Raw genomic sequence first — 15000 nt, 5'->3', positions numbered from 1 at the left:
TGTCTGTGTGTGTGTTTGTGTGTGTGTGTGTGTGTGTGTGTGTGTGTGTATGTGTGTGTGTGTATGTGTATGTGTGTGTGTGTGTTGTAAAATATTTTTCTTCTTCTTAAGGATGTTTATTAAAGCATTACAGAATTGACGAGCACAGTTCTTTTATGCATACACACACAGAGACACACTCATACACAAACACACTCATACACAGACACACAGACACACACACACACACACACACACACACACACACACACATGCACATATTCAGACAGACTCAGTTTTCATTCTCTGGTGGAATACAAGATTTAGAGTGAGAAGACCCCCACCGCCCACCATTTAGGAAACATGAAATTTTTAACGTTTTTGCTTTGTGTGTGTGTGTGTGTGTGTGTGTGTGTGCGTGCGTGTGCATGTGATTATGAGAATATGGTCTTGCATTGGTTGCTTTGATTGGTTGATGATTTGACTTTGTTTCTGTTTGAAACTATAAGTGTATGTGTATATGTGTGTGTGTGTGTGTGTGTGTGTGTGTGTGTGTGTGTGTGTGTGTGTGTGTGTGTGTGTGTGTGTGTGTGTGTGTGTGTGATCCGTGTGCATGCGCATGCCTGGTTATCTGGCCTCTCTCAGACTGCTCAAAATTCATTACAAAGTGACATCAGCCCAGCCGGAGACAAATGATGGCTGGATGAAAGGGAGCGCTGGGGCTTGGCTGGGATTAGTGTTAGCTTGTGCTGGCGACACTTATACACACATACACACTTGTACACACACACACACAAATCACATCCACGCACATACACACACTATAATCCACTGGCAGAACACTGCAGATACACAGAATTATCAAACAAGGGGCTGAACTCTCAGAGATGGGCAGGCTAATCTGGTAATAGTACAGAACTGCATGTGTGTGTTGGTTTGTGTATCTGCATGTGTATGTGTGTACATATTTTTGGACAGATGTATACAAATATTTTATTGAAAAAATATGTATTTATATTATTATGCATCCTTAATAATGATGTTAACGGTGTTTGTTCCATTTTAATATGTTGAATTAATGTTTTTCACACTTTTCTGAACGAAAAAAAACTTTTTATTTCCTGCTCCAATAATTTAAAATTAGTTAGATCTGAAATAAGGCATAAAGCATATTGAAATAGAGAAAAAATGATTATTTTGCTTGTCTTTGGGAGTATTTTTTTAATGTCCGAATAGAGGGAACAAAATATACACTGAACCAGTTTTCCTGTCAGATATATTTTGTTGTCGCACAACTTCCCTGCTTTCAGACCATGTATGTATTATGTTTCACTGCCTGGCAGGGCTATTTTCAAAAGAACATGTGTTCAAGTCACTTGGAACATTATTTGCTGGTGAGATATACAGTACAGTAGGGTAAAGGGGGTTTATGGGGATTAGCTGAACATGTATAAACAGGAATATTTTTGAAATGACTCTAATATGATATAGCAATATATGATATTTGATCAAGTACAGGCAGTTTGTTTTTCAATGCTTGTGCCCAAGCCAGAATATGCTACTTTTTTTGGAAGAGCATCATGGGTAATGTAGTCTTTTATATATGCTTTTCAGAGGAGACTGCTGAGGACGCCGAGAGACCTCCGCGCTCTTCGTCCAGGCCTACCAACAACCCTAGTGACCGAGACTTGATTGACAACAGGAGAGCGGACCGTAAGTCACACACACACACACACACACACACACACACACACACACACACACACACACACACACACACACTTAAACAATACACATACACATAAGTCTTCCTCCTTTCCGAAGTTATCGTTCATCTCTCAGATAAGTTTCTAACGTGTGTGTAACATGTGATTTCTGCTGACTAGCCTCCATGTGACCTGCTTTAATCGTTTCCATCTGACAGAAAGTGAAAAAGAGAAAGAGAGACAGAGCGAGAGAGTGGAAAAGAAGGAGAGAAAAAAACAGAAAGGGAGAGGGATAAGTTGGGTGTTGTGGATATTACCAGGCAATGTCCAGTCCCCAGATTATTTTTTAATCAAATCAGTTTGCGTGCTTGTAATTTATAAGCGCCTTGCATTAATCTTTTCTCGTTCTTGTGCCCTCTCCGATGACATATTAATTTTTCATAAGCGCAGGATTAGATGGGGGGGTGGGGGTCTGTGTATATGTTTTTCTAATATTTCACCAAATCTGCGCAACACTTAAATTAGTTTTTTCCCCTGCAACTACCTTTCATTTTGTTTTCTCCCAAGTATTTTTTTTGTTACCAGTCTTAATCCGTCCCTTAATTGTTGTCCAATCTGTGACCCTATCATCCGGCATTACCTGGAATAGAACAAGAACACAAGACAAAAAGAACTGTTCATTTGTTTGTAAGAATGCCGCTATTGTGAGCAGAAAGGGGAGACAATCTGTACAAGGTGCTTTGGTGTTTTTTATTATTTTGGGTGAGGTAGGGAGCACATAATGCCTCTGCTGTAAGGCTGTGGTTGGGATAGCCCCGGCTTTGTTAGATTTGATTTACCCAAATAAGAATTCATATGGTCTTTTTATGTATGAGATGGAAATCCATGGCTGGGGATGAATATTGCATGGGGTCTCTTTCCTCTTTTTTTTTTCTGTCATTCCATGGGGTTCGGTCTCTCATTCGTTCTCCCTCTACTAATGTCTCTCCTTCTCTTTCACTCTCACCCCAATCCCCCACCCCCACCATCACCCTCCTCCGTCACACACGCGCATGCACCTTCCAACTCCTAACCTCAATCCATCTCACGCTCCCTCCCCACCTCGTCTTCCTAGCATGCCATACCTAGCTCCATAATGTGAGGCTCAATGAGGCAGAAGGAGAGCTGAGTGAGGCTGGGGCCTATTAGTTTAGCTAGTCATCTATCTTTCAGCTCTATCTCTCTGACAGGCCTGTCCGACGGACTGGCGGGGAACCACCATCCATGCATTTACTGCCGCATATTACCACCAGCGTCATTTAACACCACCGCACACATGCAAAAAATTGTCCAGGACCCTCCTACTTTAAAGCGTGCTTACGTATGTGCATGTTCCCTCTAGTGTAGTTCATCAAATGACAAAATAAATCTGTGTAATTAAGCAGAAATGTGTGTTTTTTCATTTTTTGTAAATAATTTGTTCTGGGAATTTCTTTGGATGGATTGGCTGCATTTTTATTTTTTTGGGGGTATTTTATGTTGCAGTAGCTCTGAAACAAATTTTAGAAAGTTAATTGTCGCAAAAGGCAAAAGGGAACCTGGAGTGTCTTAATGTTGTTATGTTATAGTTATGATCAGAAACAGGGCCGTGGTTTTGTCTTCCTCCAGCTTAAAGTAGTAAAATTTAGCATCTCCATCCTTAGCTCAAAATGTGTGACAAGCTTGAAATGTTGCGTGTGTGCTTGCTCAAGTGTGTGTGTGTGTGTGTGTGTGTGTGTGTGTGTGTGTGTGTGTGTGTGTCTGTATGAGATCTCCAGGGAAAGGATTACAGTGTGGCCAAGTGAGCAGCAGTTTGCACACTTCATCTCAAATACTAAGATCCCTTAAACAAAGAGGGCAGATACAGTATATAGACGGGGGGAAAGAGCGAAGGGGGGAGGGGTAAGGAAAGACAGAAAGGGCTTTTTCCCTGGCTTCATTTACATTGTCTTTTATAATCCCATGTCACTTTAGATTAATTATAATCCATGTTGCATTTTCCATGCAAATGTCCCCGATGTGGATTACTTCCAGATAGCTTTGTGCTGTGTGTGTAGATGGTGCATGTCGCCACTATGGCTCAGGGGCCCACTTCTTATAAATAACAAACTAAACAAAGACCCCATCATGGAAATGAGCCTGTCAGGCAGGCTAAAGAAAGTAGATCTCTACCTGCTTCAAATTAGCAAAGAAATTACTCATGGTTTTTACCACCAAATGTTTTGTATTAATTTCGTGAAGTATTTTGAATTGTGCAGATAAAGGGGAAACAAAATGGAATTGCACGCAAACAAGATCAGATGTTAAAAATTACATATTAGCATCAGTCGTAATACTTTCAATCTTCATATGCATCTATCTTGCAAATTTATCCGGCTTGAGACGGAAGGCGTGCTCTTCTTCTGCCTTTGTAAAATGAGAGTAAAATATATTAAAGACATTAGCATGTTTAATTAGAAGCCTGCAGCTATCCCTTTGTGTATGCATGTGTGTTTTCCGTGTAATGACAGCTTGTTGAACATCTCAGACGATTTGTCAAATATGACAAGGGCTTGCTCTTATTTATTTCTCATTAGAGCGCAAGCTGGAGATGGAAGAGAATAGAAGAATAGTCGTTAAAAAACGCAAACTACAAGGCAGCTGCTGTTTAACAGCCTTTCTCCTTCTGTTCCGTACGTCTCTCTCCATCACACTCCCTTCTATTCTCGCTCACTCCCTTTTTCTCTACATCCCTCCGGCTAGAACTGGGCCCGCTGAGTGCTTCGGTGGGAGTTTGGGGTTCAGAGTGTGTTGCTGTAATGTTATCAGGTGACCGGGGGTCAGCCTAATGCGTAACCTCAGAGCAGTAGGCCAGTAAATCATGCTAGCTGGCCCTCCCTGGCCCGTTTTGGCCAGCTCTGCCTCCTAGATTTACTGCTCCGTAACCTTAGCCAGTCTTCCAGGGCTCAGGACAGCTAAATTGAATACTAAATCCAGGCTGCTGCCACCCAGCCTGCTCCCTCTTAATTGACAGCCAACCCCCCCACCCCTCCCTGCATGTTTGTGGGCTTTAATTTTCATGAAATGTCAGGAATAAAATCCTATTGTTTTAGAATGTGTAAAAGAAAGATTATTAAAAAAAAAGGATTGCAATCGGTGCGATTTTTTGATTGCTTTGAAAGCAAGCTCCGTGATGCAGCTTTTCCTTTAATATTTCTAATAAAGTCATAGTTCGGATGATATAAAGATTCAATGATATGCTTGTTTGTGTTAAAATCTAATTTGGTTGCTTTAGTTTGCACAAAATGTCTCCCCCTCTCTAACAACAAAAGGGCAGATTCTATAATAGATGCACGAGGAAAACATTAGCTGTAGTATCGTCGGTCCTCCTTCCTTTTGAGGAACAATATGGGACATATATATCCTGAGGTAGTTAGAGCCATGAGCCCCTGTGCACTTCTCCCTCCTTTTCCTTGTTCTTCCCGCTTTTTCTCTCCAGTTTTTTGCCTCTCCCACCATTGCTCTGTACTCCTCTGAATTTAAGCACCCCCTTGCGTGTATATAAGTGTGTGTATACGCGGCTCCCTAAACACCATTGACAGTCGCAAATAAAGATGGGTGGTAAGTGTGCAGCTCTCTCCCCCTGCAATGCAAAAACGGTTGAGTGTCATAAATCACCTTTTGATTTATCTAATCAAGCAAGGTCCTGCTGCATGCAGACATTTGTCATTGGAAGTGTGCATGTGTGTGTGTGTGTGTGTGTCGGTGTGTGGGGGTGTTCTACCCCTATGCCTCACTGGGTTGCAGCTGGTTGAGTCCGCCTAAGGATGAAGGGATGAAGGGAAAGTGGAAAGGGAGGGGAAAGAGCAGAAGGAGGAGGTAAAAGGACACAGTCATTAACTGTGGGATGGCGACTCAAAGACAAAACAAAATGAGTGCCTGATGCTCTTTCCTTGTTCTCCATCCTCCTCCCTTCCATTATTTCTCTCTAATTATTTTAATTATTTTTGAACCATCGAAAGCAAGAATACACAGCAGGTTGAAAACCACAGAGGGGCTTTTTTGTCTCTTGTAAAGTTATAAAAGAGTTGAACTGCAACAGCCATTGTATTTATATTTATATGTGTTACAGTTGATTATATCCCTGGCTGACATTCTATGATTTTGAATGCATTTCTGAATTTCAAAACAACTTTATTATTCATATGCAGGGTTTGCATTTAAAGATCTTAAGTGGCTATGGAGAGAACTGCTATCTCAACATTCAAGGTTAACCAACTGTGTTTCTTTGCATGAGTGTTGATGAAAGGGCTAGACTGAAGATGACTCTAAAGTAGAAGGGTCGATCCTAATGTTACACACACACACACACACACACACACACACACACACACACACACACACACACACACACACACACACACACACACACACACACACACACACACACACACACATACATACACACAGACATGCATTTACATTCAATATGACAGCAATCAATGGTGATCTGTGAGCTCTTTTTCCTGCCGCATCGTAAATGTTTTTGCAGTCCCTTGTCTGCCAATCGCCTCATCTCCTTTCACAGGGATGTAATTTAGTCACAAATTGACTGGAAGATGGAGGCAAAAATTGAAAGTTGGAATTAGAAACGGTCATAATAAATATGGGAGGCGGGGTGGATACTTTGAAAAGGTCAGGTGATATGAGGGGTGCTTCCATCCTGCTCCAATTTGACCAATGGAGTGTCAGAGGCCTGTCATGAGGAGCATAATACAGACACATACATGGCTGTAGACACACACACACACATACACACACACACACACACACACACACACACACACACACACACACACACACACACACACACGCCCTGCAGGGGCCATAGCGAGCACTCGAAGACGAGATTACCCTGCTATTCTGAGCTGCTGAGCAATTCTCAGATGTTCTTGGAAATTCACATTGTGCCCTTGTGTTTTTTTTCTCCTCTCTCCCTCTTTTTTCTTTTCTCTTTCCTCCCTCTTTCTCTTGTCACTTTCCTTGACAGGCCAATATTTCAGGCTCCAGATATAGGGGATTACAAATAAAATAAGTGGAACGCCTACTTAATGCAACAGAATTAAAATGCATGAACGGGCCAGAGGAATTGATATGCGCCCAATATAAACATGAGCCTCAGAATAATATGAAATACAAAATGTTTTTTTTTCAGCCCCCTCTCCATGTATCGGTGCTTTGATTTCCCTTTTTTTCCATTTGTGCATCTAGCGTGAAGCGTTGATTCGCAAGAGTGAGGCTCACATATTGCCTTGAGTGACCAGATGAGGGGGGTTATGGCTTAGGGAGAGAGAAAGGAAGAGTGCAAGGAAGAGGGAGGAAAGGAGGGAGGGAGAGTTGCTATGTCTTTGTGTTGTGCCGACTGGGTAAATTGCAGTGGCAGAGTATAGCAGGGCCTGCACGGCCTGTATCTCAGGATGAGGCTAATGAAAGATTTATCAGCGGCTGCAGCATTTACTAAATACAACCAGAGGCTGATCTCTCCACATTGAGCCCTGCTGTTAATGTCACACACGCTTACATGCACACATACAAATAGACACACACAAGCAGTGTTGCTACTGTACCAGCAGCCGTGACCGAGCCCCGAAAATTTAGCATCTTGTACAGACAGAGAAGTCGTCTAGGCAGCCGGGGAAATGTATATGAACTAATGAAGTGTATAATATTACCATAACATTTAATGTATGTCATGCTGTGATAATGAGCCTGCCAGAGTTTTCTCCATTTCACATGTCCTCAGGGCTGAAACACTTCATCGTATATGAATGTGAATAATGCTTGTATCCGTGCTTACATTGCCTTGATGTCAAATCATTTTTTTTCAAATCATCACCTATTTCCCAATGAATATTAATTTGGCGGAATTTCATATGTGCATCAATAATCATTTGAGCATGTTGTGATCTAGAATAACCACAAAATGTATGCAGCTGATACCATCTTGTCAATTACGTTATTAAGCATTATATACTTGTTCTTTTATAAGTTAATGCCCCCATTTGTCAAACGGTATGCTGCATACACTCTTTGTGATGTATGGGATATTGTAAATGTCAATTTGACATGGGATGCAAATTTTCTCTAGTGCTCATTCCATACAGCACCATATGAAAGTTGTTCCTTTTTCATTTTGCAGTCTTGTTTTAAATTTTCCATTTAAATTTTATCTTTAACGTGGGATTTGTTAGAAATGTATCTGGGGAAAAAAATCACACAAGTGCAGACACACAAGCTATAAATAATAACTGTTAAGTCCATGAAAAATGTTTTTAAATGTTTTAAACTTTGCCTTTGTCTTCCTCTTTTTACATCCACTGCTGACCAGGAGTGAATGCCATATCCAAAGAGGCTACTGCACCAAATTCTTTGGTTAAGCATTCTCTCCTTCCAGATCGGCAAATAGAAAGTCCACCCAAAAGGTCTAAGTCTGCTGAGAGAAGGACTTCCTCCAATGAGCAGGTAAACGTTTTTAATGACAAATCCTTAAATGAATGAAGTGCTGAATCACACATTTTACACCTTTCCAAAGAGAGTGCATCGGTATTTATCTATGTAGACTGAACATTTCTGCATTCTTAGCCCACATGAGCTTTATTATGTTAATACAAAAACCTAATTGCTAATGAGGAAGGTTCTTTTCCATAATCGCTAATGAAATCTAACCTTCACTGTCACTGAGGGATGAGCTAATGGAAAGACACTCTGAAGCTGTATCTAGCAAAAAAAAAAAAAAATGCTAAGCTAAGCATTTAGCAGTTGCTGGCGCCAGCTCTCTATCAAAGGGTTAAATGTCCACCATTCCCTCCCTGACAGAGCTTTTTAGCATTAAGCGCAGAAGGACAGTCTTTGTGTTCAGAAGAGAAATACCTGCACTAGCCATAGGTACCCACTGAGCTTCACCCCCGCCCCCATCTCCTCCTTTTGCATCTCTTTAAATTATATGTGTTTTTAAATTAGATTATGAAGTATTAGCTCGTCTGGTTCTGGGCCCTGCACTGAAAGAGGACTTAGTCATTCCAGAAATGGATTCTATTAAGACAGGTGGTGGGGCAGCAGCTATGTTCAGAGTACTCCCTGTAATGAGGGCAAGGCATAGCTTGGGAGTGTACACACCTTTGTCATCTGTAATACCCTGATTAAAAATTCTGGCCAATCGTGTTTTCCGCTAATAAAATTGCATGAGTTGAGAGTCCTAAGTGAATTAAATAAAACATGGTTGATCTACGTTTTGTGTGTTAAGGTGGGCATCTGGGTGGGAGGGGGAGAGGTGAATGCCATGGGTGTGTCGAATCAGAGAAAAGTCTTGTGAAATCATAAATTGATTAAATATGAGGCTGTTTTCACCCCTAACAGTTCAGGAGACATGGCCCCTGCATGTCTTGATCAAAGTCTTGTTCAAAATGACATGTTTGTGAGGCATATGCTGAACAGTCAAGTAGAGGTAGAACCTTGCCAAAAAATAATCTTACACAAACAGTAACTTTTATTACATTAATTTACATTTCACAGGGTGTCCTTTGCCTTGAATATCATTTATCTATCCTAACAGAATTTTTTTCTCTTGTTTGTTTGTTTTTTTTATTTTTTTTATTTTGCTCTTTAGGTTCAGCAATGTCCATACTGCAACTACAGCAGTAAAGATTCCAATCGTATGCAGCTCCATGTTATGTCACAGCATTCCATGCAGCCAGTGATTCGCTGTCCATTGTGCCAAGACGTCTTGAGCAACAAGATTCACCTGCAGTTGCATCTCACCCATCTGCACAGTGTGGCTCCTGACTGTGTAGAAAAGCTAATCCTAACTGTAAGTAGAAGTAATCAGCGACGTATATATGTAAACAAATGCTGCACGTTTTTTTGTTGTTTTTTTCAAAAATTCCCAGTACTTTTATAAACTTGACAAATTCTAAAAGAAAAATAAATGATGATACTTTGCTGTTACAATGACGAACAGACAGTTGATTGCTAAGAATATAATAATCAGCTGCTGAATTCACTTGACATAAACAGATGCATATTTTTTTAATTTACCTGCTTATTTGCTTACTTTTTTACTTACTGTATTTTACTACATCTGTTGAATGAAGAAATTAAAATGAATAAACAAATATGTAGATCAAGACGTGGGCATACTGCAAGATTCCCATGAAGTTCCTTGATATACTGCCATAACTTGGAATTCTTGCTGTCCTCTAAGAGGATCAAATTGACTCTCTAAATGGAGTTTTTCTTTATATACAAATTGCAAATTGAAATATTTCCCAAAAATTTATATATGCATGGACTTTACCATATTGTGTTTTGTATTTGAAACCATTTTAATAATAGACACATGTGTTTGGTCTTCATAGGTTGTCGGCCCTGACAAAGCAACGCCAAATAATATGACGCATCCGCAAACTGGAAAAGACAAAGGTCTGTCTTTAATGGATTCCTCTACCCCTCCTACTGATGGGTCAGGAAACTCTCCAGGTGAGCAGAATTTGGAATCACTATCAATAAAATAATAAAGTTACATTTACATGAATATTAATATTTAAATTCTTAAACTGTTTATAATTTATCAGGAATTTACAATGATAAGTAAATGATGCATGTTTTGTATTTCAAGTTGCATTTTATACTTTTAGGGAACAGCTCAAAGGATGAGCTGACCACTCAAGACAGGAGTGAATTGGACCTACAGGGTGAAGAACTCAGGCCCCCAATGGAAGTCACAGAGGCACCGGGCTGGAAGAGATCCAGTGGGTTAGGACATGAGAGCAAGTCCCCAGATACCCTACAGGACCATCTCAGTGAGCTCCAAAGGCTCCAGCAGCAACAACAGCAGCTCTCCGTATCTGATCGTCATGTCTATAAATACCGCTGCAACCATTGTAGTCTAGCCTTCAAGACAATGCAGAAGCTTCAGATACATTCCCAGTACCATGCTATCAGAGCAGCCACAATGTGCAGCCTATGCCAACGCAGCTTTAGAACATTCCTGGCCCTTAGGAAGCATCTGGAAAATGGACACCCAGAACTTAGTGAAGCTGAGGTGCAACAACTCATAGGAAACCTGCCACTGAATGGAGATATCACTGAGAGTGAAGCCAGGGCCTTGGAGGAGGCTCAGGCTTTTGAACATGATTTGGACAAAGATGATGAAATGGACCAGGAAGAGAAGCCCAGTCCTACAGGAAGTGACAGTAGCTCTCTGCTTGATGACATGGGAGCAGAACCAAAACGGACCCTACCATTTAGAAAGGGGCCCAACTTTACAATGGAGAAATTTTTGGACCCTTCACGGCCTTATAAGTGCACAGTATGTAAGGAGTCCTTCACTCAGAAGAACATTCTACTTGTTCACTACAATTCAGTGTCTCACTTGCATAAATTGAAAAAGGTTCTTCAAGAGGCATCGAGCCCAGTTCCTCAAGAGACGAGCAACAGTATTGACAACAAACCATTCAAATGCAATATTTGCAATGTTGCCTATAGCCAAAGCTCAACCCTTGAAATTCATATGAGGTCAGTTCTTCACCAAACCAAAGCCAGAACAGCTAAAACTGAAATGAGTACAAGTGGGACTGGTACTAGTGGTCCAGTACCTGCAAAGAGCCCAGCCCCAAGCACACAAGGGAACAACAGCAATTCAGAATCTGCTAGAAGTGTAACTCCTTCTGCTAATAAAGAAAATACTATGGAAGCAAAAGAGGGTAACAGCAGCAGCAGCTCAAAACAAACAGCAAGTATGGACCATATTTCAGCACAGGCAAGCAACCATCAGACAGCGCAGTCCTCAGCTCAACTGCAACTGCAGCTTCAACATGAACTCCAGCAACAGGCAGCCTTCTTCCAACCTCAGTTCCTTAATCCAGCTTTCTTTCCGCATTTTCCAATGACCCCAGAAGCATTGCTGCAATTTCAACAGCCACAGTTCCTCTTCCCCTTCTACATTCCAGGAGCAGAGTTCAACCTTAGCCCAGAACTTGCACTGCACTCAGCAGCAGCTTTTGGAATGCCTGGTCTTACTGGATCCTTCCTAGAAGACTTAAAGCAGCAGATGCAACAACAGCATCAGCTGCAACAGGCTCAGGCCCAGCAACAGGCTCAGCAGCAACAGCAACAAGCATCTCAGACACAGTCTCAAATTCACCAACAGAAGAACCAACAACTGCAGAACCATAAAACAAAAGTTGAATGCAGCACTATGTCTGCTTCCGAAATTCAGATGTCACGAGAAGCAGAGGATCACTTAGAAAAACAAGAAAATAGGGCAAAGAATGAAAATGTAGGTGATGCGTTAGTTGATGGAGGTAAAGATAACAAAGATATTAAAAAGTCAAAGTTCCCAGAGCCATTGATTCCTCCTCCACGCATTGTGTCAGGAGCAAGGGGTAATGCAGCCAAAGCCCTGCTAGAAAACTTTGGATTTGAACTGGTCATCCAGTACAATGAAAACAGACAGAAAAATCAGAAGAAAAACAAAGATGGAGTTGAACAAGCAGAAATGAACACTGATAAACTTGAGTGTGGGATATGTGGAAAACTCTTCTCCAACATGCTTATCCTCAAAAGTCACCAGGAGCATGTACATAGTCACTTTTTTCCCTATGTGGAGCTGGAAAAGTTTGCCCAGCAGTACAGAGAGGCCTATGACAAACTCTATCCAATAAACCCTGCTTCACCTGAGACGCCTCCACCACCACCACCTCCTCCGCCACCTCCTCCACCACCACCTGCTCCAGCCCCAGTTACAGCACCTCAACCTTCTTCAGCTTCAGTGAGCAAGCCACAAACCCCAGTACCTTCACCAGTTCCTGTGTCTCATCAGACCCCACACCAGCCCTCTCATCAGGCACCGCCACCTCAGCCACCACCCCCTCCTCCACAACCTCCTGCCCCTCCTGCACCTTCTCCAGTACAGCTCCCTGTTCCTCTAGATTTGCCCCTTTTCCCACCTCTAATGATGCAATCCGTCCAACACCCAGGGCTGCCTCCTCAGCTGGCCCTCCAGCTGCCCACAATTGATTCTCTGTCTACAGACCTTACACAACTTTGCCAGCAACAACTGGGTCTTGATCCAAACTTTTTACGCCAGTCCCAATTTAAGAGACCAAGGACCCGTATTACAGATGACCAGCTAAAGATTCTTCGTGCCAACTTTGATATCAACAATTCCCCGAATGAAGAACAGATTCAAGAAATGTCAGAGAAGTCTGGGTTGCCCCAAAAAGTCATAAAGCACTGGTTCCGTAACACACTTTTTAAAGAGAGACAGAGGAGTAAAGACTCTCCCTATAATTTTAATATTCCTCCCATCACTACTTTGGACGATATTCGAATGGAATCCCAGCTCAGTGCACATGAATACTACAGAAGTGACTCTTCCAGTGTTAATAAGAGGTCCTCCCGAACCCGATTTACTGATTACCAGTTAAGGATACTTCAAGATTTCTTTGACACTAATGCGTATCCAAAGGATGATGAGATTGAGCAGCTGTCTACAGTGCTCAACCTACCCACTCGTGTCATTGTTGTGTGGTTCCAGAATGCCCGCCAGAAAGCTCGCAAAAGCTATGAAAACCAGGCAGACTCCAAAGACAATGAGAAAAAAGAGCTGACAAATGAGCGATACATCAGAACTAGCAACATGCAGTACCAATGTAAAAAGTGTAACATTGTGTTCCCACGCATCTTTGACCTTATCACTCACCAGAAAAAGCTGTGTTATAAGGATGAAGATGAGGAAGGTAATGAGGAAAGTACCTGTGAGGATGAAACAGATTATGTTGAACAAGGTCAAGGAAAATTTTCCCAGATATCATTTGAGCCACATAGACAGTCCCAGGGTACTGCCAGCAGTTCTGGTTCATGCTCCCCTGTGACAGCCTCTCCTCGTGCCAGCATGGGGAAAACATCCCCAAAGCCAGATGTTGCTCTTGAAATGGAACCTAAACAAACTGAGACTGCATCTTCACCAGTGGTCAAGTCTCTACCAGAGCCCAGACCATCTAAGGCTTGCACACCTCAGCCACCTCCTCAGAAAGCTCCTCAGTCACAAATATCAAGACCCCTTTCCCAGCCACAGGCAGCAGCGGTGCCTTCAAGTCCACTCTCACTAGCCCTTTCTTCACTCACAAACAGCCTCCCTCACCAGATGCTTCAGTACCAGTGTGACCAGTGTAAGATTGCATTCCCTACTGTGGAGCTATGGCAAGAACATCAGCACATGCATTTCTTAGCTGCTCAAAACCAATTCCTTCACTCTCAGTTTCTTGAACGACCCATTGATATGCCATACATGATATTTGACCCAAACAATCCCCTAATGGCCAGCCAGCTGTTATCTGGTGGCCTCTCCCAAATCCCAACTCAGGGTGGCTCTGGTCTGACCTCTGCTTCAGGTTCTGGAACAATGAAAAGAAAACTGGATGAAAAGGATGAAAGTGTTAATGATAAAGATGGTGGAAACAGCAGTGAAGAGCAACATAGAGATAAACGCTTGAGAACAACCATCACACCAGAACAACTGGAAATTCTCTATGACAAGTATCTTCTTGACTCTAACCCAACAAGAAAAATGTTGGATCACATTGCTCGAGAGGTTGGCTTGAAAAAGAGAGTTGTACAAGTTTGGTTCCAAAACACTCGTGCAAGAGAGAGAAAGGGGCAGTTTAGGGCTATAGGGCCCTCCCAGTCCCACAAGAAATGTCCCTTTTGCAGAGCACTGTTCAAGGCTAAATCTGCTCTAGATAGCCACATACGATCCAGACACTGGCATGAAGCTAAGCAGGTAGGCTTTAGCTTGCCACCAAGCCCAATGATGAATCAAGACAATGAAAGAGGTGAAAGCCCAATTAAGTATAATTTCTTTGACTACTCACAGATGCCTACCAAGACTGAGCCAAATGAGTATGAGCTGCCTACTGCATCTTCAACTCCAGTAAAACCATCCGAGCCACAAGTAAAAAACTTCTTAAGCCCTTCATCCTTAAAAGCTGAAAACTGTGATGAAACTGAAGGGCCTAATACTAATTCAGCAGAAGCCTCATCGTATGATCTCACCAAGATGGACTTTGATGAGACCTCATCAATTAATACAGCCATTAGTGATGCTACAACTGGAGATGAGGGCAATAACAATGAAGTTGAGATTTTCACAGCCAATGGAGGGGACAAACTGAGTGACAATAAGAGCTGTGTGGCATCAAACTCTGAAGGTGGCAATGAACGATTTCAATTCAGCATGGTGAGCCCTGCACTCAGCCTC

General features: G+C 42.1%; 1 protein-coding gene across 1 annotated transcript in view; it reads left to right on the top strand.

Annotated features, from left to right (window-relative positions):
* zfhx4 (zinc finger homeobox 4) overlaps window positions 1-15000 on the top strand; it is a 79216-nt gene that overhangs the window by 58607 nt on the left and 5609 nt on the right. Inside the window, exons 7-11 of the mRNA XM_068343760.1 lie at window positions 1594-1692; window positions 8071-8204; window positions 9349-9549; window positions 10097-10217; window positions 10376-15000. The exon at window positions 10376-15000 is cut by the window's right edge and continues 769 nt beyond it. Of these exons, the coding sequence (XP_068199861.1) occupies window positions 1594-1692; window positions 8071-8204; window positions 9349-9549; window positions 10097-10217; window positions 10376-15000 (5180 nt within the window). The remainder of the gene's footprint in view (window positions 1-1593; window positions 1693-8070; window positions 8205-9348; window positions 9550-10096; window positions 10218-10375) is intronic.

The sequence above is a fragment of the Antennarius striatus genome, chromosome 20 (assembly GCF_040054535.1).
Source record: "Antennarius striatus isolate MH-2024 chromosome 20, ASM4005453v1, whole genome shotgun sequence".
NCBI lineage: Eukaryota > Metazoa > Chordata > Actinopteri > Lophiiformes > Antennariidae > Antennarius > Antennarius striatus.
Note: the sequence above shows the minus strand (reverse complement) of the source record. Positions and strands in the feature narration are given on the sequence as shown.